General features: G+C 38.9%; 2 protein-coding genes across 3 annotated transcripts in view; one reads left to right on the top strand and one right to left on the bottom strand.

Annotated features, from left to right (window-relative positions):
* LOC107693192 (neuronal PAS domain-containing protein 3-like) overlaps positions 1-7,898 on the top strand; it is a 49,037-nt gene extending 41,139 nt beyond the window's left edge. Inside the window, exons 5-7 of the mRNA XM_016492491.1 lie at positions 4,158-4,305; positions 4,540-4,655; positions 5,875-7,898. Of these exons, the coding sequence (XP_016347977.1) occupies positions 4,158-4,305; positions 4,540-4,655; positions 5,875-7,265 (1,655 nt within the window). The 3' untranslated portion in view covers positions 7,266-7,898. The remainder of the gene's footprint in view (positions 1-4,157; positions 4,306-4,539; positions 4,656-5,874) is intronic.
* A 5,730-nt stretch (positions 7,899-13,628) lies between these two features.
* Positions 13,629-20,824, bottom strand: part of LOC107693191 (egl nine homolog 3-like) — a 9,395-nt gene continuing 2,199 nt past the window's right edge. Inside the window, exons 1-5 of one of the 2 annotated variants that reach the window (XM_016492490.1) lie at positions 18,910-19,674; positions 15,105-15,224; positions 14,879-15,015; positions 14,719-14,792; positions 13,630-14,631 (exon numbers count right to left, since the gene is read on the bottom strand). In XM_016492490.1, coding sequence (XP_016347976.1) covers positions 14,603-14,631; positions 14,719-14,792; positions 14,879-15,015; positions 15,105-15,224; positions 18,910-19,284 — 735 coding nt within the window. In that variant the 5' untranslated portion in view covers positions 19,285-19,674 and the 3' untranslated portion in view covers positions 13,630-14,602. Of the gene's footprint in view, positions 14,632-14,718; positions 14,793-14,878; positions 15,016-15,104; positions 15,225-18,909; positions 19,675-20,824 lie in introns of those variants that run through there. The other variant, XM_016492489.1, reaches the window with a different exon arrangement.

The raw sequence follows: 20,824 nt of genomic DNA, 5'->3' as shown, positions 1-20,824 counted from the left end.
GGCAGTGTACATGCACAATCATACACTAATTATGCTGAATAACCTGCCAACATGTGAGGTCATGTAAATGCATGAAACTATTTTCTTATACATGGTAAAAGTCAAACAGTTTATGCAAAATACGATGGGCACACCTATATTTTTTCAGCAGAAAAAAAAAACAAATTTCACCTTTCATGTAAACTTGTTTTTTACATTTTTGTTTTTTAGGAAAAACATATTTTGATGGTTATTAGCGTCTTTTTGTTATGCATGTAATTGCCCTCAGTGTCAATGCAAATAAATAACCATTAGATATTATTGATCATTTTTGCATGATAAGAGCTATTTTATCTAGTGCACGGATAATTAAGAACTGCATTATCTCACCAATTCACACCACACTAATAAAACTTGAAAATATATATAAATGGGTTAAATTGATTCAGTAAATCCCTTCAAATGAGAGAGCATAGTAGAAAGTGTTCAATTATTGCTAATTATTGCTTCTGTCACACTACTACTTGATACTTTTAGTTAGTTACTAAGAAATCCTAGCACAGCTAAATGCATTATAATGAAGTGAGTGTCATCTCGGCTTCTATCAAAGCCAGATCTTCAGGTGTCTGCATGAACATGACACGCGTGACTAAGGCGCAGTCAGACCGATCTCCCGCTGATTGCTAATCAGACACTGATATCAGATCACACAGGGCCATCAGATTGGTTAGAGCCTGGGTTAAGAGGGATGATGTCAGTCTGGTCAAATCTCTCTGCTGCCGATGCAGTGACGTGTGCGTGGAGTAGACGTTCCTTTGGCTTGAGTGCATGTAGTGTTCTTTATGAGTTGCGATGTATTAGGGCTGCACGATTAATCGCATGCGATATTTAACGCTCAATGTGAAAGCCCACAGGTGATGGAGATTTACCGCTGATTACAGAACCGGCTTTACTGATAAGATGCGCATTAAATATCGCATGCGATTAATCGTGCAGCCCTACGATGTATGATATATTACAGATGCGTGCTGCAGAGTTCATAGGCCACTGCTCAAGTAAAGTGTTTAAAGCAGATCTGTTTAAATTGAGCACCTTGACCTAGGGTTGCTTAAAGAGTTTTTATAAAATGGGTAGTTTCTGGACTTTAAAGTGCATGGCTGAAAAATGCTGATAGGTAGAAGAATTGTTTATTGATCATAATGTTCATTTAATTCATATCGCTTTTCCTGCCTTTTCAATAAAAACAATAAGGCATTGGTTTTTAACTACAGTAAAATCTCTATACTGCACGGTCTCTTGTGGCCTATTTCTTTAACTACTTTTTGGACATACTAAAACATGAACTGTCATTCTCATCTATTTGTTTAATGGTTTAATTTGAGCTTTGTAACTGTGAAAAACAAATAGCTCTGGTTTATCGAAGGAAAATTAGAAAGCCGACTGTTGGTGCTCATGAAGCATTTGAGAGCAGGTGTTTTATATTGGCAGAAATGCATTGTGACAGCTCTGACCTCACCTGTGTCAGCTTCCGAACAGGACCAACACGGCTTAAATTAATAAAAGACACTGTGTTACACGACTACGTATAATACTCACCGCATAAATGCTCCGCGGGTGTGTGTGTGTGCTTTTACCAGCTGAGAAAGAGAGCGAGAGGGAGACAGAGGTGGGAAACGATGGCTCACAGAAGTGTGGAGAAACCCCAGGAGACTGAAGCTCTGTGCCTGAAGGCAGACTACAAGAGCCGGTCTCTGAAGAGTAGTTCAAACTGACTTTAATGAAAAACTCCCTTCACTCCTTATTGTGCTTGAAGATAGACTCCACAGCTGTGGAAAAATACACCTGCTCTAACACCCATCGCATGTACCGTTAACAATGTTTCTTCAGGTTTCTTCCATAATGGATTCAGAGTAAATATAAAATAGATGTTTCTGTTAGTCTGTATTCATGGATTTGCTGCATTTATGTCAGCAGTGATTGTCATTTTAACATAACTAGTTTTACAACTATCTCAAGCAGTATGGATTAGCACGTGCCCATAAACAGCCAGCTTTGACCAGCTAGAAACTGGTTTTATCTGGATTTTACAACACAAAAACATCTTTAAAACCAGCAAATGATTGCATCCTTACTTGCAGTTGTTCCAAAATGCCTTGAAACTGAGATGATGCTTTGAAAACAATGATCGCAGGTGTAATTTCACTTCTCGCCGCTTCTCTAAATGGCCAAGGCGTTTACTTCCTCCGCTGGTGAAGTTTCGCCAATAGATCCAAAGAATACAAGTTAAACACCTCCAATTCACCCTGCCCGGGTGCCGCAGATCTGCATGTCTGCTCTCTCATTCATAAAAGGCTTGTCTTTACAATAATACCCCAGTGGACTGCAAGGACTTTTCCATAAAGCAATTTCACGGGTGTAAATTACTTGCTTTTATATGACAGTGACACCCTCCACCCCTCCTGCTGGAAGTGAGGCCACGCTGGGTAAAGGGTATCTGAAAGGTAGCTGCTATTATGGAAGGGATCCAAGTGATTTAACAGAACTGAAGGACAGAGGCCCTGGCGCAGAGAGAGCGAGCAAGAGCGATAGAATGAGAAAGAACTGAAGTAGAGAGGGAGAGAGACAGAGAGAGTGAGAGACCATCCTGCAGGCTTGCCCGAGGCTCCAGGAGAAGGCAGGCAGATTAAAGAGGCCGTATTCCTTTTAAAGCCTCCGAAAGCAGCCAACGAGTCCTGCAACGGAAAATAAAAAGAAAGATACAGAAAGAGAGAGAGAGTGAGAGAGAGAAAGGGGTGGCTTCATTACCACTAAATCAATAACTCAAGCAGCCCCTGATTGATTTAATGGCAGCGTAACTGAAAGGGGGTTAAAAAAGAAGCCTCACCTGTACAGACGTGGTGCCGGGCAGAGCCGAGGGGGCCAGCACATCAAATGCAATGCAGATGAGATCAGCTCATCAGGTTTAAAGGCAGAGGGGGAAAAAATGTCCTAGAACTTGTAGACAGTAATCAGGGTTTAAAGGGACCGCTCGGACTCGCATGTTCACAGACGGAGGGGAAGAATCGCTCTGTATGTTTGACAAGATTTAATATACTGGAGCTGTACAATACTTTGATTCAGTTTCAATTTAATGTGCTTTATTGGCACAACAAACAGCTCTACATTTTGTATTGCCAAAGTATTTGCAACTTAGCGGTGTACAATGAAAATGGTGCAGGATATCTATTTATCTGTCTGCCACTGTGAGATTTTAAAGCATTTCAAAAGAAGATGTTAATGAAGTTGTTTTTATGGAATATTTTCCATAGCAGTTCTTTCTTTTGTCTTCAGTTCTGACATTTCAGATGTGAAGTATGTTTTTGTCCAGCACTTTTGCTTACATTCCATGTATACTGAACCATAGACTCTCAGTAGCATGTAAACTTTGTTGAAGAGAGTGAAGGTGAGTCAAGGGTATGCCCACTGGCCACAGCGAACAAGTCAGATAAACAACTCTTGGCTTTTTGTCTCAATTTACTGGAGTTAGAGCTTAGTTTTACATTTATTGGTACAGAAAGCAGTCGGTGAACTAAAGTCAATTATCGGAGTCTTTGGAACAGCTTCTTAAACAATGCTATTAGTCTGTAATGATTTTAATTACTAGACTTATTCTTATATAAATCATCCTTCTCAATTGACTCTTTTTATGGAAAGGGCCATTTGTAGCTGTAATTAAACCCAGAATCTGAATTTACTACCGTGCTTGGGTTCCGACTTTTTCTGTTTTGCAGAACATTGATTAATGCAAATTCATATTATTTGAGATCGCCATTTAGCACTTAATTTAGCCAAAATTATGGCAACTGCCACAGTGTCTTCACATGAGTAGCCTTAGACGAGGACACAATTACAGCCTTTAGCAAACAGTCACAGCGCCCTCTGCTGGGCCTTTAAGATTAATAATGTTCAAGATGGTAATGTAGTATCTTTCAAATGAAATAATGGATAGGTTTGTGCTTTACCTGGTCACACGGAAGGCAAATATCATGATTAATATTATTTGCTGTTGTTGTAATTAAACCTGAGTGTATGTAAAATTTTAATATATCACATTGTTCACTATATCTCCTTTTTCCTCTTCTTTTTTTCTCTTCCACCTCCTTTCCTTTCTGGTATACTATCCTCTTTCTATTCCATAGTGATGAATAAAGGTCAGTGTGTGACAAAGTATTACCGCTGGATTCAGAAAAATGGAGGTTATATCTGGATCCAGTCCAGCGCCACTATTGCAATCAACGCCAAGAACGGCAACGAGAAAAACATCATCTGGGTCAACTATGTACTCAGGTATACGAGTCTTCTACTGTGATGAAAATGCCATATCTTTAGATTTTGATTTGTTCCGTCTGGCACTGTAACAAGATGAAAGTGTTTTCTTACTTGAGAGAGTTAGTAATAGTCTGTTCTTCTGTAAGATGACGAAGGCCAAACACTCAAACTGCAGTGTGATTTCTTACTGCTTTTGGGTCTGTGTACGAGCTTAGAGAGCCTCTTTTTTGTGGTTTCTTTTCTAATGGGCAGTAATCCAGAGTACAAAGACACACCCATGGATATCGCACAGCTGCCTAACCTGCCAGAGAAAGCATCAGAGTCCTCAGAAACATCTGATTCTGAATCCGACTCCAAGGAGAACTCTGGTATAGTATCACTCCTCGTCCCACTTCATTGCAGTATGCCACAGAACATTACAGAATAAGTGGAAGGTCGTTGGTTTGAACACCACAAAGCCTCGCCACAAGCTGTCCCTTGAGCAGGACACTTAAAGCCAGTTCTTCTTGCGCCGAGATTGTTATCCCTGTTCATGAAACCATTTCTGGTGACATTAGATTCTACATCTTAGATTCTTTACAAACTAGTAGTATAGTAAAGTAACACTATACACAACACACTTGAAAGTTTTCTTTTAACCAAATGCAAATGTCTCATCTGAGGGCTCTTGCTGTGTAAAATATCTTCATTTCAATAATTACTGGAAATTATGTAGGACAAGGAAATTTGGTGCTTTCGATATGTCCCTAAAACTGGTGTAAATAGTAAATTAAAACTCCACAGCCAGTTGGAGATATTAATTATACATTCCAAAAGAAGATGAAGTGAGATTCCAGAGATGGTGGAGGCTGTGAGTGAACAAGGCCGGTTGACAGTCTGGGGAAAGTGCCAACATATTGGCCCCTGGGCATCTCTGCCTGCCGAGCCTTTTGCCAGCCTTCATCACAAAGGTTACAGACTGTGCCAGCTGCAGCTGGACCAAACCATGCCCTCTTCTCCTCTCACACTCCCTACCTATCTCTACACCCCGCCTTCTCCTTCTGTCTTTCTGTCTCTTTATCTCTTTCTCTCTCTCCGTGTTTCTCTTCCAATGCAGACATGTTTTTCCTAAGGCCAGAATTTCCAAATCCCTGTGAGATGTATGCCTCACTGTTCTGTTTTTCCCCCTCACTTCTAAATTCATGCACTTTAAAAATAAATAATTTTAATGTATTAATGATTTCTGATACATAGTTTGAGCTCACCTTGAGCTACCAAAGTCACTTGTTCTGAACAGAATTTGAGTCGACCATGACAAAACTAATTATTAATGACACATAACGTCACAAATAAGTCACCAGTGGCTAATGCTGTTGCCAAAAATAGAACATCAAAGAGCAATTTATGTCCTTAGTGTAATTGTGTCCTGTACTTAAGAAGCATTATATCCAACTGGAGCTCTTCCAAACTTTAAATGAATACCCTTCACATAAAACCCCTGATAATGTTTAGTGAACTATGTTTCTTCTGTGAGAAACCTTACTTTGTCTAATAAACTATGACGTGTATGGAAACCTGTCCTCTAAAACGTTTTCTTTCTCCCAGAAGACAACGAAAACTCCAAGTCAGATGGGAAGGGCAATCAGTCTTCCGAGAACAGTGAAGATCCAGAGTCAGACAGTAAGAAACAGACGGGCCGGCCACCAGAGCAAGAGATGAGACGACAGGAGGAAGGAGACAGTTCCAGCAATCCAGAAAGTCAGGACAGTGATGATAGTCTGGAACCTTCTGACTGTGAAACTGACCACAAGGAGTGCCGCCTGGGTGGTTTACATATAAAGGTGGAGCGCTATGGTGACGGTGAGGTGGAGGAACTGCAGGACTCGCCCTCCTCTTGCTCCTCCTCAGAAGAAGAGGATGAGGTGGAAGATATTGTAAAGGACTGCAACAGTGGAGGAGAGCTGAGCGGGCCAGCAATGAGTAAACACCAGAAGAGAAAGAAGAGGAGAAAAAAGCAGAAATGGGATGGTAGTCGGCAACGTCTCTGTCTGTCTCCCTCAGCGACTACTACCCCCAGCCCTGGCAGCCTGGACCCCACCCTTGGAGACCAGCCTCCCCTCCTGCTTCCACCCTCCCCAACCAGTTCCTCTGTGCTGAAGATCAAGACTGAGATGTCAGAAACTATAAACTTCGACAACGACAGCAGCATCTGGAACTACCCACCCAACCGAGAGATCTCCCGCAACGAGTCCCCCTACAGTATGACAAAACCCCACGACACCTTCCCTTCTCCCCCGCCTGCCGGCCTGCAGGTGTCCATCCCGGACTCTGTCCTCACTCCACCTGGTGCCGAGGGTGGAGGAGGCAGCAGAAAGCCCAACTTCAGTGGCAACAGTAGCAGCGGCTACAGTGCCCCCACCTCTGTGTCCAGTGCAACTCCGGGCAGCTTGGTTCCTCATTCCAGTTCCACCATCGCTGACCCGCTCTCCCCACCTCTCTCGGCCTCACCACGGGACAAGCAGCAGGGTACACCCACCTCCTCCGGTTCCCTGCTCTACACCAGTGACCTGGAAGCCCTGCAGAGGTTACAAGCGGGGAACGTGGTACTTCCATTGGTGCACAGAGTCACAGGCACGCTTGCTGCCACAAGCACTGCTTCCCCACGAGTCTACACCACTGGAACGATCCGATATGCCCCGGCAGACGTCAGCCTGGCCATGCAGGGCAACCTCCTGCCTAATGCCCACACCGCTGTGAACTTTGTGGATGGGCCCGGCTTTGGCATAGACCCCAAGACGCCCATGGAGATGCTGTACCATCACGTGCACCGACTCAACATGTCCACCCCCTTTGGGGGTGCGGTCAGCGGAGCCGGCCTCACGCAGATGCCAGCTGCTAATGTCTTCACCACAGCAGAGGGACTTTTCTCCACGCTTCCGTTTCCCGTCTACAGCAATGGCATCCACAACACACAGACTCTGGAGCGCAAGGAGGATTGAGGCAAAACATCGAGACCATATTACTGTGTTAAAAAGACTCTTCTGAGGCAAAAGACTGTGTATCAAAGTTGGGGAAAAGTGAGATGTTCTAGCACTTTGAATTTTGAGCAATTGAGCTTGTGTAACTGAAATGAATGGTTTCTCTTCCTGTGTCTTTCTATTTTTTCGACTTTCTTCTTTCTCGCCTCCTTACACAAGTTCTTGATGACGGTTTCTCTAAACAGACTCATCTCTATTGTAAAGAGTTCCTTTTGAGCCACAGGGAATTCATAGCACTGTAGCGTATGTTTTCTCTGTGGTGAGATATTTGTCCAGAGTATGTAACATCCTCATTAGGATGTCTTAAAGGTATTAGAAAAAGAAAATCGACAAGAAAGGAGATTGTTCATGTTTCTAAAGGTATCTTGATGTAATTGAGATTGATGCTGACAAAAGGATGTTACCCTGTTTGATGTAGTTCAAAGGGTTTTATGGTTCTTTCTAAAGGGGGAATAATATTTTAAAAATAATGCTTTTTCTTCGTTTTTTATAGCTCAACATAACTTGCAAATCATGCATTTTAAAAAAGCAATTTTAGCCGGGTATTGACCTGTGAATAGAATGTTACTATAAAATCCCAGGACATGGAACAGGTCAGTGTGAGATTTTTCCAGTTCCATCTTCTGTTTGCAGATCCATGGTGCTATCCCTCACTCAGCTGGCTGATGTAGGTACTGTTCCGGAACTCCAGACAAACGGCGGCTTCAGAGCTTTTCCACAGAAAAGTCAAACCTTCAACAAACGTTTTGTTCTTTTTTTTTTTCTTTTATGTTCATCACTTACCCATGAGCACGGGAGAGTATTTTAACTCAATCAGATTGAGGTTGGAAAGGGATACAGAAAAGTTTGTTTTTTAATTATTTTTTATCTCTCTCTGAGACTAATTTTGCATCATAAACTTGAAGATGAATGTTAAACTCCAACAGGCTTTGGTCAAAGCTGTTCTTAATTGTTTTGGGGATTTTTTTATATAATTTTTGGCTTAATTGTTTACACTCCCTCTTTAGCTTAAAGCCTGGTGTCCTTTCCTAAATCAGCTCCCCTTCATCCCTTACCCCTTAACTGTCTCTGCAAATCACATATCAAATGGAGATTGTAATAAGGACATGCATTTTCAATCAAAAAAATGTGTTTTGAAAATCCACATTCCTAATTTTTATCCACTGTTGCCAAAAAAAACTTTACTCTCACAGTATGGTGTTAAAACACTGTGATTTGATGTTTAAAAAAAAAACTAAAGTAATAAAACGGAAGAAAACTGTCACTTCATCCTTTGGCAGCCGTCCATCATCTATTACGCAGCGTGATAACCGTAAACTTGTACAATGTGTAAGTGTCATTGGCTGTCAGTCTCCATAGCAACTTAAGTGTGTGTTACTATATGCAGTATATACTGAGCTAATGTAGCTGTTTTGTCCTTTGTCCTCTCTGTGCTAGTCCGGGCTCGGACGGGGAAACATTGGTTCTCCTTCCAGCCCCCTTGCAGTCTTAGTGAACCAGTGGAGGTTAGTGGATTTTGTGTGGTGGCCTTCCAATGTAGTGTCACCTTTTTTAGCTGCTTCCTTTTTGTATGTATTACTTTTTTCTGTTTCTGCTATTGCTTTGCTGTTGTGTAGTCTACAGACCTCTCTCTCTTCTCAGAGATAAAAGACTCTAAACTAGCTCAAAGGTTTAAGGAGCCATTTTTTTTGCCACTGAGGAATTCTGGGATTGCAGTTTCCAGCTCAAACGTGATGAGGAATAAAAAAAAAAACTGAAGTAGCATTTAGCAGACTGGAACCTTAAAAGCCTAAGATGTGAAACATTCCCAGAGTCCCTTGTGCTTCTCTTGTGCATTGGGTGTATTTCATTGGTTTCCACCAAACCTGTTGACATCAAGAACCCTGCAACTCACAGGAAATAATAAAAAAAAGATGACGGTAGTATTTCAGGACAATAAACAATTTTAAAGATTTCTAAAGAGATTAAAAAAATATTTCGCACTATAAAATCTATTTTTATAGGTGTTTTGGAAATGCATGTTTACTAAGTTGATTGTTTGGTTTACTTGATTTTGTTCGGTCCAGCGGCTTTGTCAATGTATAGTGTTTTTCAGTCTGTCCAGCAAAGGGAATGGGGGGGCCTTCGTCTTTTTACCTGAATCAGGCTTCCCCCGACATCAGGAAACTTGTGTCTGTGGTTTCTGTGAAGACGTGTTGTTACTCAAACCCAGGTCATGATGTTAATGTTTTTAAAAATGACAATAACGGGACTCGCTGTCGGAACGGTTGCAGGAGAGCTTGGCGTCACCGCTGCAGGTTAACTGGATCCTAGATTTTAGCATTTTGTACGTAGAGCAGAAGCGGTTGGGCCAGGGCTTGGGGGCAGCTCCGAAAACAGACACTGTGGACCAGGAAATACACCCATATGTTACTAACAGAACAGCCGGGCGAGCTGTCTCAATGTATCTGTGTTGTGTCAAAATGATTGCTGGTGATTTAATCTTAAACTAATCTCAGCTGCTGTCAGATAAATAGTGTTTAAAATTACAATATGAGAAATCACTTCATTACCTGTGAAGACTGTGTCTGTGTTTTTAACTATTTCTTGTACAATTATACAGATTCTTTTATGAGGAACTTGGTGCCAAGTAGAAGAATATGGGAGAAAGGGGATTCTCTTAGTATCAGTGTTAACAGTGTTATAAATTCTAAGTACAAACAAATTAAAATATTAAAAAGAGAAAACTATGGTACATTTTTGATTTTGTTTTTTGTTTTCAGAGGAAAAAAAGACAAAAAAACAACTAACTGAAGCTAACTTTGAGTGCCTGGCTTATTTTTTTTGAAACACATTTTTTGTTCATTTACCATGAATAATGCTGCAATTCAAAAATGTACATACTTCATTTTACAACAGGGTTATTTTATACTTTTGTAGGTTTTCATCAGTTAAAGCGACATGTCATACATGGTTGTCTTTCTGTAACACAGTTTTTTTACCATCTTACAGGTGCCATATTCATAATAAACTTTTCTTGGATTTGTTACTATCTGGCATCATTTCTTTTACATTTTGTTCATCATAAATGAATGCCGAACATCAGTGATTATTCTTTGCGTTCCAACTTTCCTGCTTCTTTATATTTGTTCTTTCCCTCCTATGTTTTTCTCCCGGTCTTTAGTCTTGGTTATTGTAGCCTTTTTTAGTTACTTACAGGTTTCAGGTAAGGGAATATCAAAATATTCCCATGTAGCCCTGCTGACTTTTGCTTCCACATACAATGAATGGCAATCCAGTGCACTTGTACCAGGGCCTTTGTTTTGACAGTGAATCTCCTTTACGTTGGACAGAATCTCATGGGTATTTCTGACATGTTTTTTTCCACCTCATGGTATCCTCACCAGGTTTTCAATTAGCAGGACTATTTCAATCTGTGTCTTCTATTATACTGATCTCACTGTAACTTCCTACGGCAAAGCTAAATAAAAGGGGAAAAATGCTTCCTTTTAAAAGTGTTTTACTTTAGATCTTTTTCGACAATGTTAGGTCTTGCTCTGTGAAAACAGACCATTTTTATTGCTCAGAGGATATTCAAGAAGAAGAATGTTTGGAGTGAAGGAATTTGACTGAATTGCAATGTACTAGAATTTACCTCCCATTTACAGTGTGTTGAATCAACTGAAAGTAACTATTTTAACTTATTACTTGATCAGAGAACTAGTTAAGACAGATTTACAAACAAGTGGACTGTTTAATTTCAAAGATAATGACTGGATGCCAGTCACATGCAACTTAATGAGGTCATGTGACAGCACAGCACTAATGTTTCAAACATTTACAGTGGAATAACACAGTTTAATACAGAGAATTGTAGACAGTATATAGTGTATACCATGCAGTGTTCAGTATCGTAAGCTAGTATTCCACTCCGAACACAGCTTTCGTTCAATTCTAAGTAACTGTCTGTCTCCCTTGCACCTTTCCTCTTTGCCCTGTTTTTCTCTCTTGTTCTCTCCCTTCTCCCTGCTTCATAGCTTTCTCCACTGACTTCAGGCACTGAAGGGGAGGTCACCGCTGAAGCCCACTGAAGAAATCCAACCAACTTTAAATATTTTACGCAATTTTAAATGAAGCCCATGAAAGATAGATCACAGGAGAGAGATAGAGAAAGAGAGAGGAGGAGGAGGAGGAAGAAGAGGTGAAAAAGCCCAAACCTGAATCCTCCCTAATGATTAGGAGCTGTCCATCTCACCTATACAGTCCTTATTGGAAATCAGAGTGTGTTTATATAGCAAAGAGCCTCTCATTAGGGCAGCTACAGGTACATAGAACCTTCAACGCGTATGATCAGAGGCAGACATGTTTTATATACGTATAGAAAAACGACAGGCACGAATAGGATAGATAGACAGGTTGACAAAAGACAGAGTGGCACAGGTTTTCGTATAAGACTACTATTTGAGATATTAGATATAAGCCTACTTGATTTATGTTTTTGAGGAAGAGTTGTATTTTTAATTCGGTGAGTGAGATTAGAACCGCAGCAGCTTTTCAGTTGTGAAATCCAGTGTGGCAAGAGTGACATCTAGTGGTTACAGTCGGTAATTACGTCTTTAGAACTCTTGTTTCAACAGGGATCTTCTGTACTTCAGAAGATGAAGAGCTGAGACCAGTGTTGCCAGATTGGGCGGGTTCGAATTTGATTGTGAGAGTAAAAAATGGCTTGGGCGGGTGGACAAAATTTGGGCTGGTTTGGAGTCAGTTTGGCGGTTTGGAACATATAAATTGCATAGGTTAATTGTTTAACAAACAAGCCTAGGTATGCATTTACTGCATCCAATCAGTCATCACAACGTTACTACACACACACACAGCAGAGGCGCTGGTGCTGATGTAAACGTCGACAGCCGCACTTATCACGAGGGCTCAGCAGACAGACGTTATGATTCATGAGTGACACGTTTTTAGCGTGATAAGTTATAACGTATCTGATTTTGAATGTAGTATGACTGTATATTCAAGTAGGCCTAATATAAGTTAAAGAGTGGGAGAGTGACTCAAGTCTCAAAACGTGAATTATTGTGGAGTGAGATGACACAAAGGCTGTATCACTGCAACTCCGAAATCAGAGCACATTTGAATTAATTAATCAAAACCGAAACTAAATATGTCGGTTTATACGATCCTGTCTTTTATCTTTTAAACGGTCCAGATTGATAAATCCTTGAAAACTGCTAGACTTGATTAGTTTTGACAGTGCAAAGTTCTGTATTATGTTCTACAATATCAACTTAACAAGAGGCTTCCTCTAGTTCTGTGTAAAATTACAGAGCGACACGAAGGTAAGCGCATTGTTGTTGTTGTTATTTTTTTAACAGTGTTAAAAACTGAGACCTCTTGTGAAATGCAAGTGTGGCAGGATAATGTTCACTTTACTGCCCTTACGAAAATTAACCATGGTTTTATTGTAGTAAACGTGTAGTAACCATGTTTTTTTTTTTTTGTCGTATTGATTACCATTTGTAGAACCACAGTTTACTACAAATACCATGGTTAAACTATGGTTAGTGTAGCAACTACAGTAACTTTTTTTTTTTTTGCAGTAAAACCATGGTTAACTTTCGTAAGGGTAAATACATTTCATATTTTATATTACTTTATCTATATATATATACTGTATAGTTACGCACCCTAGTGAGGATTTCACTATTTTACATGCGGTTTTGTACTAGGAAATCCAGCTGTTAGTTTATAAATGTGTTTGGCGTACTGGTTTTATAAAGATAACTGTTTATTTTATTTTATATAAATCACGTTTGCAATGATCTAACCATTGTTAATGAGGTGCATTAGTTTCCTATGGTAATTACGCGACGGTTAAAAGAAGTTACTACGTTACACCAGGACTACGGTGGAAATATGAACTATTATTGCTCCTACCTTCTCGTAGTGAGATGGTCCTTCATGTTTCCTCCCAGTTTACAGTAATAGAGGACAGTTTTACGTAAAGGGTTGTCGCTAAATCACTTTTGTGAGTGATGTTTTGCTAATTAACCGTCTTTCGGCGCCAATTGTGAAAAAGGCGGAGCTTTACACGTACGTCACCGTCTATGCGCGAGATAAAGGTAGCCGTTAAGGATAGAAAAACTATAACATTCATATATAAAAAGAAATAATTGTATTAAGTTATTTTTATCTGTATGCGTTTACGTGATAAATAAAAACGGGATAAAATGGCTTGTAAATATCTTCCTAGCATCTGCGCTAAATAAAACAGCACAATGAGGACACAGCGACACCTAGTGGTAAATTATGGCCAAAGGAAAAAAACTTTATTAATGAAACAAAACGATAAAATAAACAATAGACCATTTAAAACATTTCAACATATTGTTTAATTTGGCCATTTCAAATAGTTGTAAATCAATTTGTGTACAGTAGCCAACATGAACTAACCTGTTCACACATTTTTACATTTTTTTCCAGAACAACTTTTGTAAAAGAAACATTTTATAAAGCTCAAAACCTTATGAAACAACTGTCAAATAATATTGATCCGAGGGTGTGGTTGAGCAGCATTGCTGACCTGCATGCAAGCTGATTCAATTCTCTCATTAAACACTAACACACACTGGGACTGAACAAATAAAGCAAAATCACCTGACCAAGTGCTTTTTCAAAGTTTGTGAACACAGTACAGAATGACTTTTATAAACAGCTCCATTTGAAAGAGTCTCATTCAACATCACACTGTCGTTCAAAAATAATAAAGCATCTATATATACACAACTTCCAAGTCCACTGACAAGTTTCAAATTTCCTTTCTACTGAAGTGTTCAAAAATTGCGCAAATAACATTAAAATATGTGCCAAAACAGCAAATAACAGCATGTAACAAAAAGGGACAATCATTAAAAGAACATATTTATAATGCTTGGTGACATATTTCTGAAACAATAACTAGTGTTATATATATCTCTCTCTCTAATCTATTCCTTATTATTTTATTTTTATACATCTAGACAATATAGCGCTGAAAAGTTTTTTATAAAGAAGAATTTAATTACAATAAACATCTAATAAGGCATTAATCAGATTCTCACATTTTTCACAGAATTGTCTTTACGTTAGCAGCGGGTTATTCATAGGACTCTTCACTTATTTTAAGGACCCAGATTCAAACGTAGTAAATCACAAATACAAAGTGGGGGGAGAGGTACCTTTAGTGCAAAAAGCCATGTAAAAATAGAAAAAAAAAGCAAAGAAATAAGACAGTAGACAAAAGAAATCGTCTCGTACAGGCCAGTGTATTTCTGTTAAGATGATGAACCTTCCTGTGAGTTGGCTGAAATATAAAGGTTTAAACAATTAGATATTTAAAATCGAACTTCAAAAAAAATACACTGATACTGATGATTTTGGCTGAACCAACCTGTCAGATCTCTGAATTTTCTTTTTGCTTCAGCTCTTTCCTCTGAATCAAAGTACCACACAGTGATTGCATACCTGTGACACAAAACAGACACCTTAGCATGATGCCAGGAAATCATATTGACATATACGTCTGTAACATGAACGCCAATACTACTAACCTTGTAGCATACGACGGTTGAACTTCATGAGGGTTTCTACGATCTGACCAGAAAAGCAGAAGTCGATCAAACAAAGGCTCGATGTCGGCTACGTAAGATTTTCCTTCAGGAAAGATCCTTAGCAATCCGCCATGCTCCTAAAAACATACAGTGACATTTGATTAATTAACACTGTTCAATAAATATTTTGGAAATGACATTTGAAACAAACTAGAGAAAAGTCTACCTTTGCATTCCAGTTTTTATTCAGATAGTAAATACAGGTGACGCAGCGGCCATCTGCATTAGGGTTATCTACATGTTTCACATATCCTGCTCCATTTCCTGGATAACAAGCCACCATCGCCTGAAAAAGAAGACACGTGAAACTAAGCTTGATAGGTATTTTACATTACAAATTATCCCAGAAAACCCTGTTTCCAGGTAAACATGCTAATGATTAATTGTCATTTAAAATTGTCCAAGTCTTGCTACAAATTATTGACAAGAAATTTTTAAAGGCATTTCTCCCCTTGAACAAGCAACAAGAATTAAGTTTGTAAAGTTCACAAAAGTTACAAAAAAAGTGTTCTACCAGACTATACAACAACATATGGTGCTTAAAAGTGTCATTTTTTAAATGTTATGACAAATTTAATTTTCTATATGGACATTCTGCTCACATATGCATCTTTGCCTGCTTTACTATCATAAAATTACTGACTACTGCCAAAACATTTTACACAGAACAAAAGAAGTTTCTTAAAGTTTAGATGTTTATGTCTAAATATAAATCAGTTGTAAACAAAACAATATATCTTGTACACATAATATATGAAAAAACTGATTTGGGATTTGGTTATGAACATCTAAACCTAAAAAAAGGAAGGTTCATATTAAAAGAAAAACAAACTGGATTAATCCGTTTTTTCATCATCTGAACATTATCCACATTTGTTTGACTACAAGAGTATTTCAAAAATGAACTTAAATGGTAAATTATCAAAAGCTGATGCATTAATATATTTATAACATATATATTAAAAAAATAGTTCACTGGAGGAAGTATGGATTGTGGATTTGTATTTTGGCCACAAGTGACCGTTTAAATGTAAAACGCCGTAAAGATGGATTTGTTTCTTACAAACACACAGCTTTTCACTTAACAAGACATTAATTGATCATGTGGATTATTGTGATGTTTTTTTCAGCTGTTTGGACTCTCATTCTGACGGCACCCATTCACTGCAGTGAATCCATTGATGAGGAAGTAATGTAATGCTTAATGTCTCCAAACCAGATGAAGAAACAAACTCATCTACATCTCGGATAGCCTGAGGGTGAGCAAGTTTTCATTTTTGGGTCAACTACTCCTTTAAGGTAAAGCATCAGCTCCAACTTGGAATGCATATTAATGCAAACTGTCTAATTTACTATTACAAAAATACTATTATAATGTTCAAAACAAAGCATTTGATTTCTCCTCTCAGCAGTTCCCGGTTAACCCCTCCCAACCCTCGCATATACACACACAGTCACTAGTGCCCATGTTTACATTTCTGCAGACAAGTCTTTATCATGATCACGGTCCTACAATAAGAGTGCATACGCAAGTTTGCCGTCATAGCGCAATGTAAACATGTAGCTAGCTGCACAGAGAGCAGGAGGAAGTGTGTGCGTGTGCGAGTGTGTGTGTGTGTGTGTGTACATGTGTGGCTAAAGAGAGCAAGCTTGGCCGGCAGCCAGTGCGCTGAGGATTTAATGACAGTGCTACGTGTTGAGCGTGAGTCTACAGCACCACACAGACTTCAGCTGCTAGTGTACACAATCCAAAACTCTGATTCAGCACACTTAACCATTTACGCCCATATGCGCAGTCAATACGAAACCATTTCAAAACACTGAGTTATAAAATGTTAATAATCTTTATCTGCTTACTAAAGAAGAATAATTACACTAAAACAATTAAGTTATTGAGTCCTGTTAAATGCATTTTATTCGGAAGTGCTTTTTCTCATTATTTTTACCGTCAAGGATGTCATTATGTTATTAGGGATTATATTAGGTTTTGGAACAGATAACAGACAAAAAGTGTTTTAGGGCAGCAAAGAATGTTTGATCTAATTTTAGGATTGGCTGTGTGAATCCCTGAAAATTTTTATAAAACAACTCAAAACTCATCTCTTTCGGGAAAACTTAACTGCAAAACTTAACCTGCTGACTTATTAAAAAGCAACACAAAAAAAGCACTTATGTTTCTATTCTTTCACTCTTTCTCTTATTTTTAACTTTGTCTTGCCAGCACTGCTTGTATTATTTCCTCTTTATGATAAATTGCTTGTATTCCTCATTTGTAAGCCACTTTGGATAAACGTGACTGTTAATAATATATGTGTAAATGATCAATTTAACACTTTCATTCAGCAGACTATAAAATAAGGGAAAAGCGAGTCAAAGAAAAAGAGAAAATAGCCAGTTTCTTTCAGAAGGACACTTTAAAGTAAGTAAAACTCTTGTGTTCGCAGCTGACTTTGGTAAAAGTGGTTCTAAAACATCCTGTTGCTTCACTCAGGGCCTCCTGTAACCCGGAGTACAGCAGCACAGTGAGAGGAGTCACGTACTGTTCACAACAGCAGAAACTGAAAGCCTATCTCTGCCATTCATCATCAGGCACAGTAAAGACAGTGTGTGCCAAAGCACTCTACTGTACCTTCTCTAAACAAAGAGCCAAACAAAGACAGACACTATTGCTTAATGGAGTGAGAACCTGTATTCACCCAGATGAACAAACTACTCTGAAAAAATTAAAAACGCATAAATAATCAGCAAGTTGTTATGTAATGTTCATCATGTATACACTATCATTTCAAAACTTTGAAGAATTTTTTTTTTTTTTAAATAACTTTCTAATTTTATTTAGCAAGGATGCTCTAAATTGATTTAAAGTGACAGTGAAGACATTTTTTAATGTTACGCTTATGTTAAAATACAAGTCATTTTAATACTATTATTATTTATTCAATTTAGTAAAAAGTCATTAGCAAAGAAATGCTTGGTAGTTCTCATAGCCTATATTTTCATAAGTAAAAGACTATTTGTTTATGAATACTAATCAAAGTTTAACGACAATTTTGTACATTCACTAACTTTTCAGGAAAGTTAGTATAAAGGCTTACCAGTGAGTAGGCTATTAAATTCATACACGTATAAAATGTTAATAAACATGAAAACACATTAGGCTAAGTTAAATGTTCTAGTCAGATTTTCCATTATTTAACAATGTTATTAAGAAAATGACTCCCAATCATTAGTTCTGTCAGGACCACTATCGTCAAAGATGATTGACAATTAGCATACAGTTTGGATTGGCGGTATGGTTCTGTTCTGGGCAAGAACTCCCTGCGCATCCATGCAGCCTAGCATGGATGAGAGCAGGCAGAGCAGCGATAACCCCCCAGGAAACAGAACAGAACTAACATAAATGTATTGCAGATATTGTTAAAGTTCAATCGTTTTATGTACACATTTTAGAATTAGTCTGATTCAAGGAGAATCAGAAGGCTGAATCCCGACTAACAGAGGAGGAGCTGGGGATGGAGGAGGGTAATCAGCTATTGAGCAATGCGAAAACTGCTGATAATACTGAGGGACCTTATATATGAATGCTTAGATAGGTGTCATATTCCTATAGGTAGATGGGGATCAGCTGAGAGTCAGCTGATGCGAGCTTGACTAAGGTGACCTGTTGCTACGCTTGAGTTTTGAAACTTTTGAAAGTGTGTTGGGGGGGGTGTGAAACTGCACGAAGCCTATGTTTTCAGCATTAATGCCTTGATGACGTACAGTTATTTAGAAATGCCACAAATTAACAGCGACAATGTGAATCAAAGTTTCAAAACACTTGTAACTGAAAATACATTTATGATCTGATAAGAATCGTAGTTAGTGTTATTAATTATATTAGGCTATATAAAAAGTTTAACCAATAATTCAAATACAAACAACTGAAACATTCTTAGTTTTTAAGCACTTTGAGCTGCACTAAAGCTTACCTTTGACCTTGCGCGGATACTTTTGCCCAGTTGACCCACACACAGAGAAATTAGTTTGTCTATGAGTGTTAATAAGAAATTGACCGCCTCGGTGCCCCTCTCGGTCCCGTTAACCCATGTGATTTGATCTCCTCTGATGCTTCTGCAAACTCCATTGCTTCTTCTGGCCAGCTGCCCGTCGTTGAGAAGCCCACAGGAATGCATGCGCTTGACCTGACCCAGAACCATGTGGCCCGCGATGTCCCCCAGAAAGTGGTCCACGTAAAAGAAGCCTCGGTCCAACAGAGCCGGAACCACTTGCCCCAAAGCCAAACTCTCCAACTGCGAGTCCAGTGCGTGCTGAAGAAATGGCATTTTGTCTTGAGCTCGTTGCATTCAAATTAACGAAAGTTTTTCAAAGTGATAGCCTGTCTAATGCTACGGGTTCGGATAGAGAATGGCACGTGCAGCAGCAGACCGGGGCTGTAACTCAGGTGGGCTTTATAATCGCTCTGTGTGAGGGTCCATGAGAGCACCGGCGGCGCATGTGGAACGTGCAGAATGTGTGTCGCGCTGCAGTGGGCGGATATTCACACGAAAACCCCATTCAGTGCGTTTGAGTTCAACATCTGAGGGCTGGACAATGCATGTTCCCTGCGACTCGAATTTCATCTTCCTTTAGGGGGCGACTGGCGGCTCAGAAAGCCGAATCCTCCATTCAGTCGCGTTCAAATCTCAGGGTATTTTTGGTCTTGCTAGAGACACTTTTTATACTTTAAAGTATATTATTTTGAAAATTATAATTTCTCAGATTGGAAGCTTACATGCAAATGGCAATTGCCCTCTGAAATTACTATAAAAATCACGAAATCATCATTTAATCATCACAAACGACCATGACCATGACAAAAAATTGTTCTTCCTTAAAAAGATCTTTTCATCTAAAAAAAATATATATTTATAATCACTTATATCATTATACATTTAATAAATAACTTAAATAAATTTAATAAACAAATCATGTAATAAACATTATAATATATAATAAAATAATCTATATATATTTTCATGTTCCATGTTTTTTTATATACTTTATACTTTACATTTTAATGGGAATTTGTAAATTTATGACCAGTTACTTAACAGTAGATTTTGCCCTAAATAAATAATGGCAATATACTCAAACAGTATTTCTATTAACATTTTAATACTATGTTGTTTCTGTATTTCACAGTTGTCTCATCACAGGACAATTTCCACATAACATGAACAGATGATCTGATGTTTAATTCATGCACAGAATTCAAAGACACCTGCCTTTAATGTTTAAGTGATCCTGAAGACCCTAATTAGTTGCTTCAGGTGTGTTTGACTAGGGTTGGAGCTGAACTTTGCAGGACAGTCGATCGCCAGGAGCAGGGTTGGCCACCCCTGCTTTACATAATATGAATAGTGGCACTGAGATACTTTAGCCATTGAAATACATGGTAAGGTGTAAAAATTACGCATTCTTTGATGCTAAACCAATAAGGGTAAAGTGACAGCCCTCATTATTATAATGAAGATGCATGAATAAATGTTTGCTCTGTGATGCCTCAATTCGGCGTGGCATGGAGGTGATCAGTTCGTGGCACTGCTGAGGTGTGAGCAATTATGAACAGCGCTGAGAAAAAGAACGGGTGTCACGTGATATCGCCGACTACGTGCTACTTCAGCACTCAGCAGTGGTCTGAAAAATCCTTTACATCAGGGGTGGCCAACCCTGCTCCTGGCGATCGACTGTCCTGCAAAGTTTAGCTCCAACTCTAATCAAAGACACCTGCCTTTAATGTTTAAGTGATCCTGAAGACCCTAATTAGTTGCTTCAGGTGTGTTTGATTAGGGTTGGAGCTGAACTTTGCAGGACAGTCGATCGCCAGGAGCAGGGTTGGGCACC

The sequence above is a fragment of the Sinocyclocheilus anshuiensis genome, unplaced genomic scaffold, assembly GCF_001515605.1.
Source record: "Sinocyclocheilus anshuiensis isolate Anshui unplaced genomic scaffold, SAMN03320099.WGS_v1.1 scaffold222, whole genome shotgun sequence".
Taxonomy (NCBI): domain Eukaryota; kingdom Metazoa; phylum Chordata; class Actinopteri; order Cypriniformes; family Cyprinidae; genus Sinocyclocheilus; species Sinocyclocheilus anshuiensis.
Note: the sequence above shows the minus strand (reverse complement) of the source record. Positions and strands in the feature narration are given on the sequence as shown.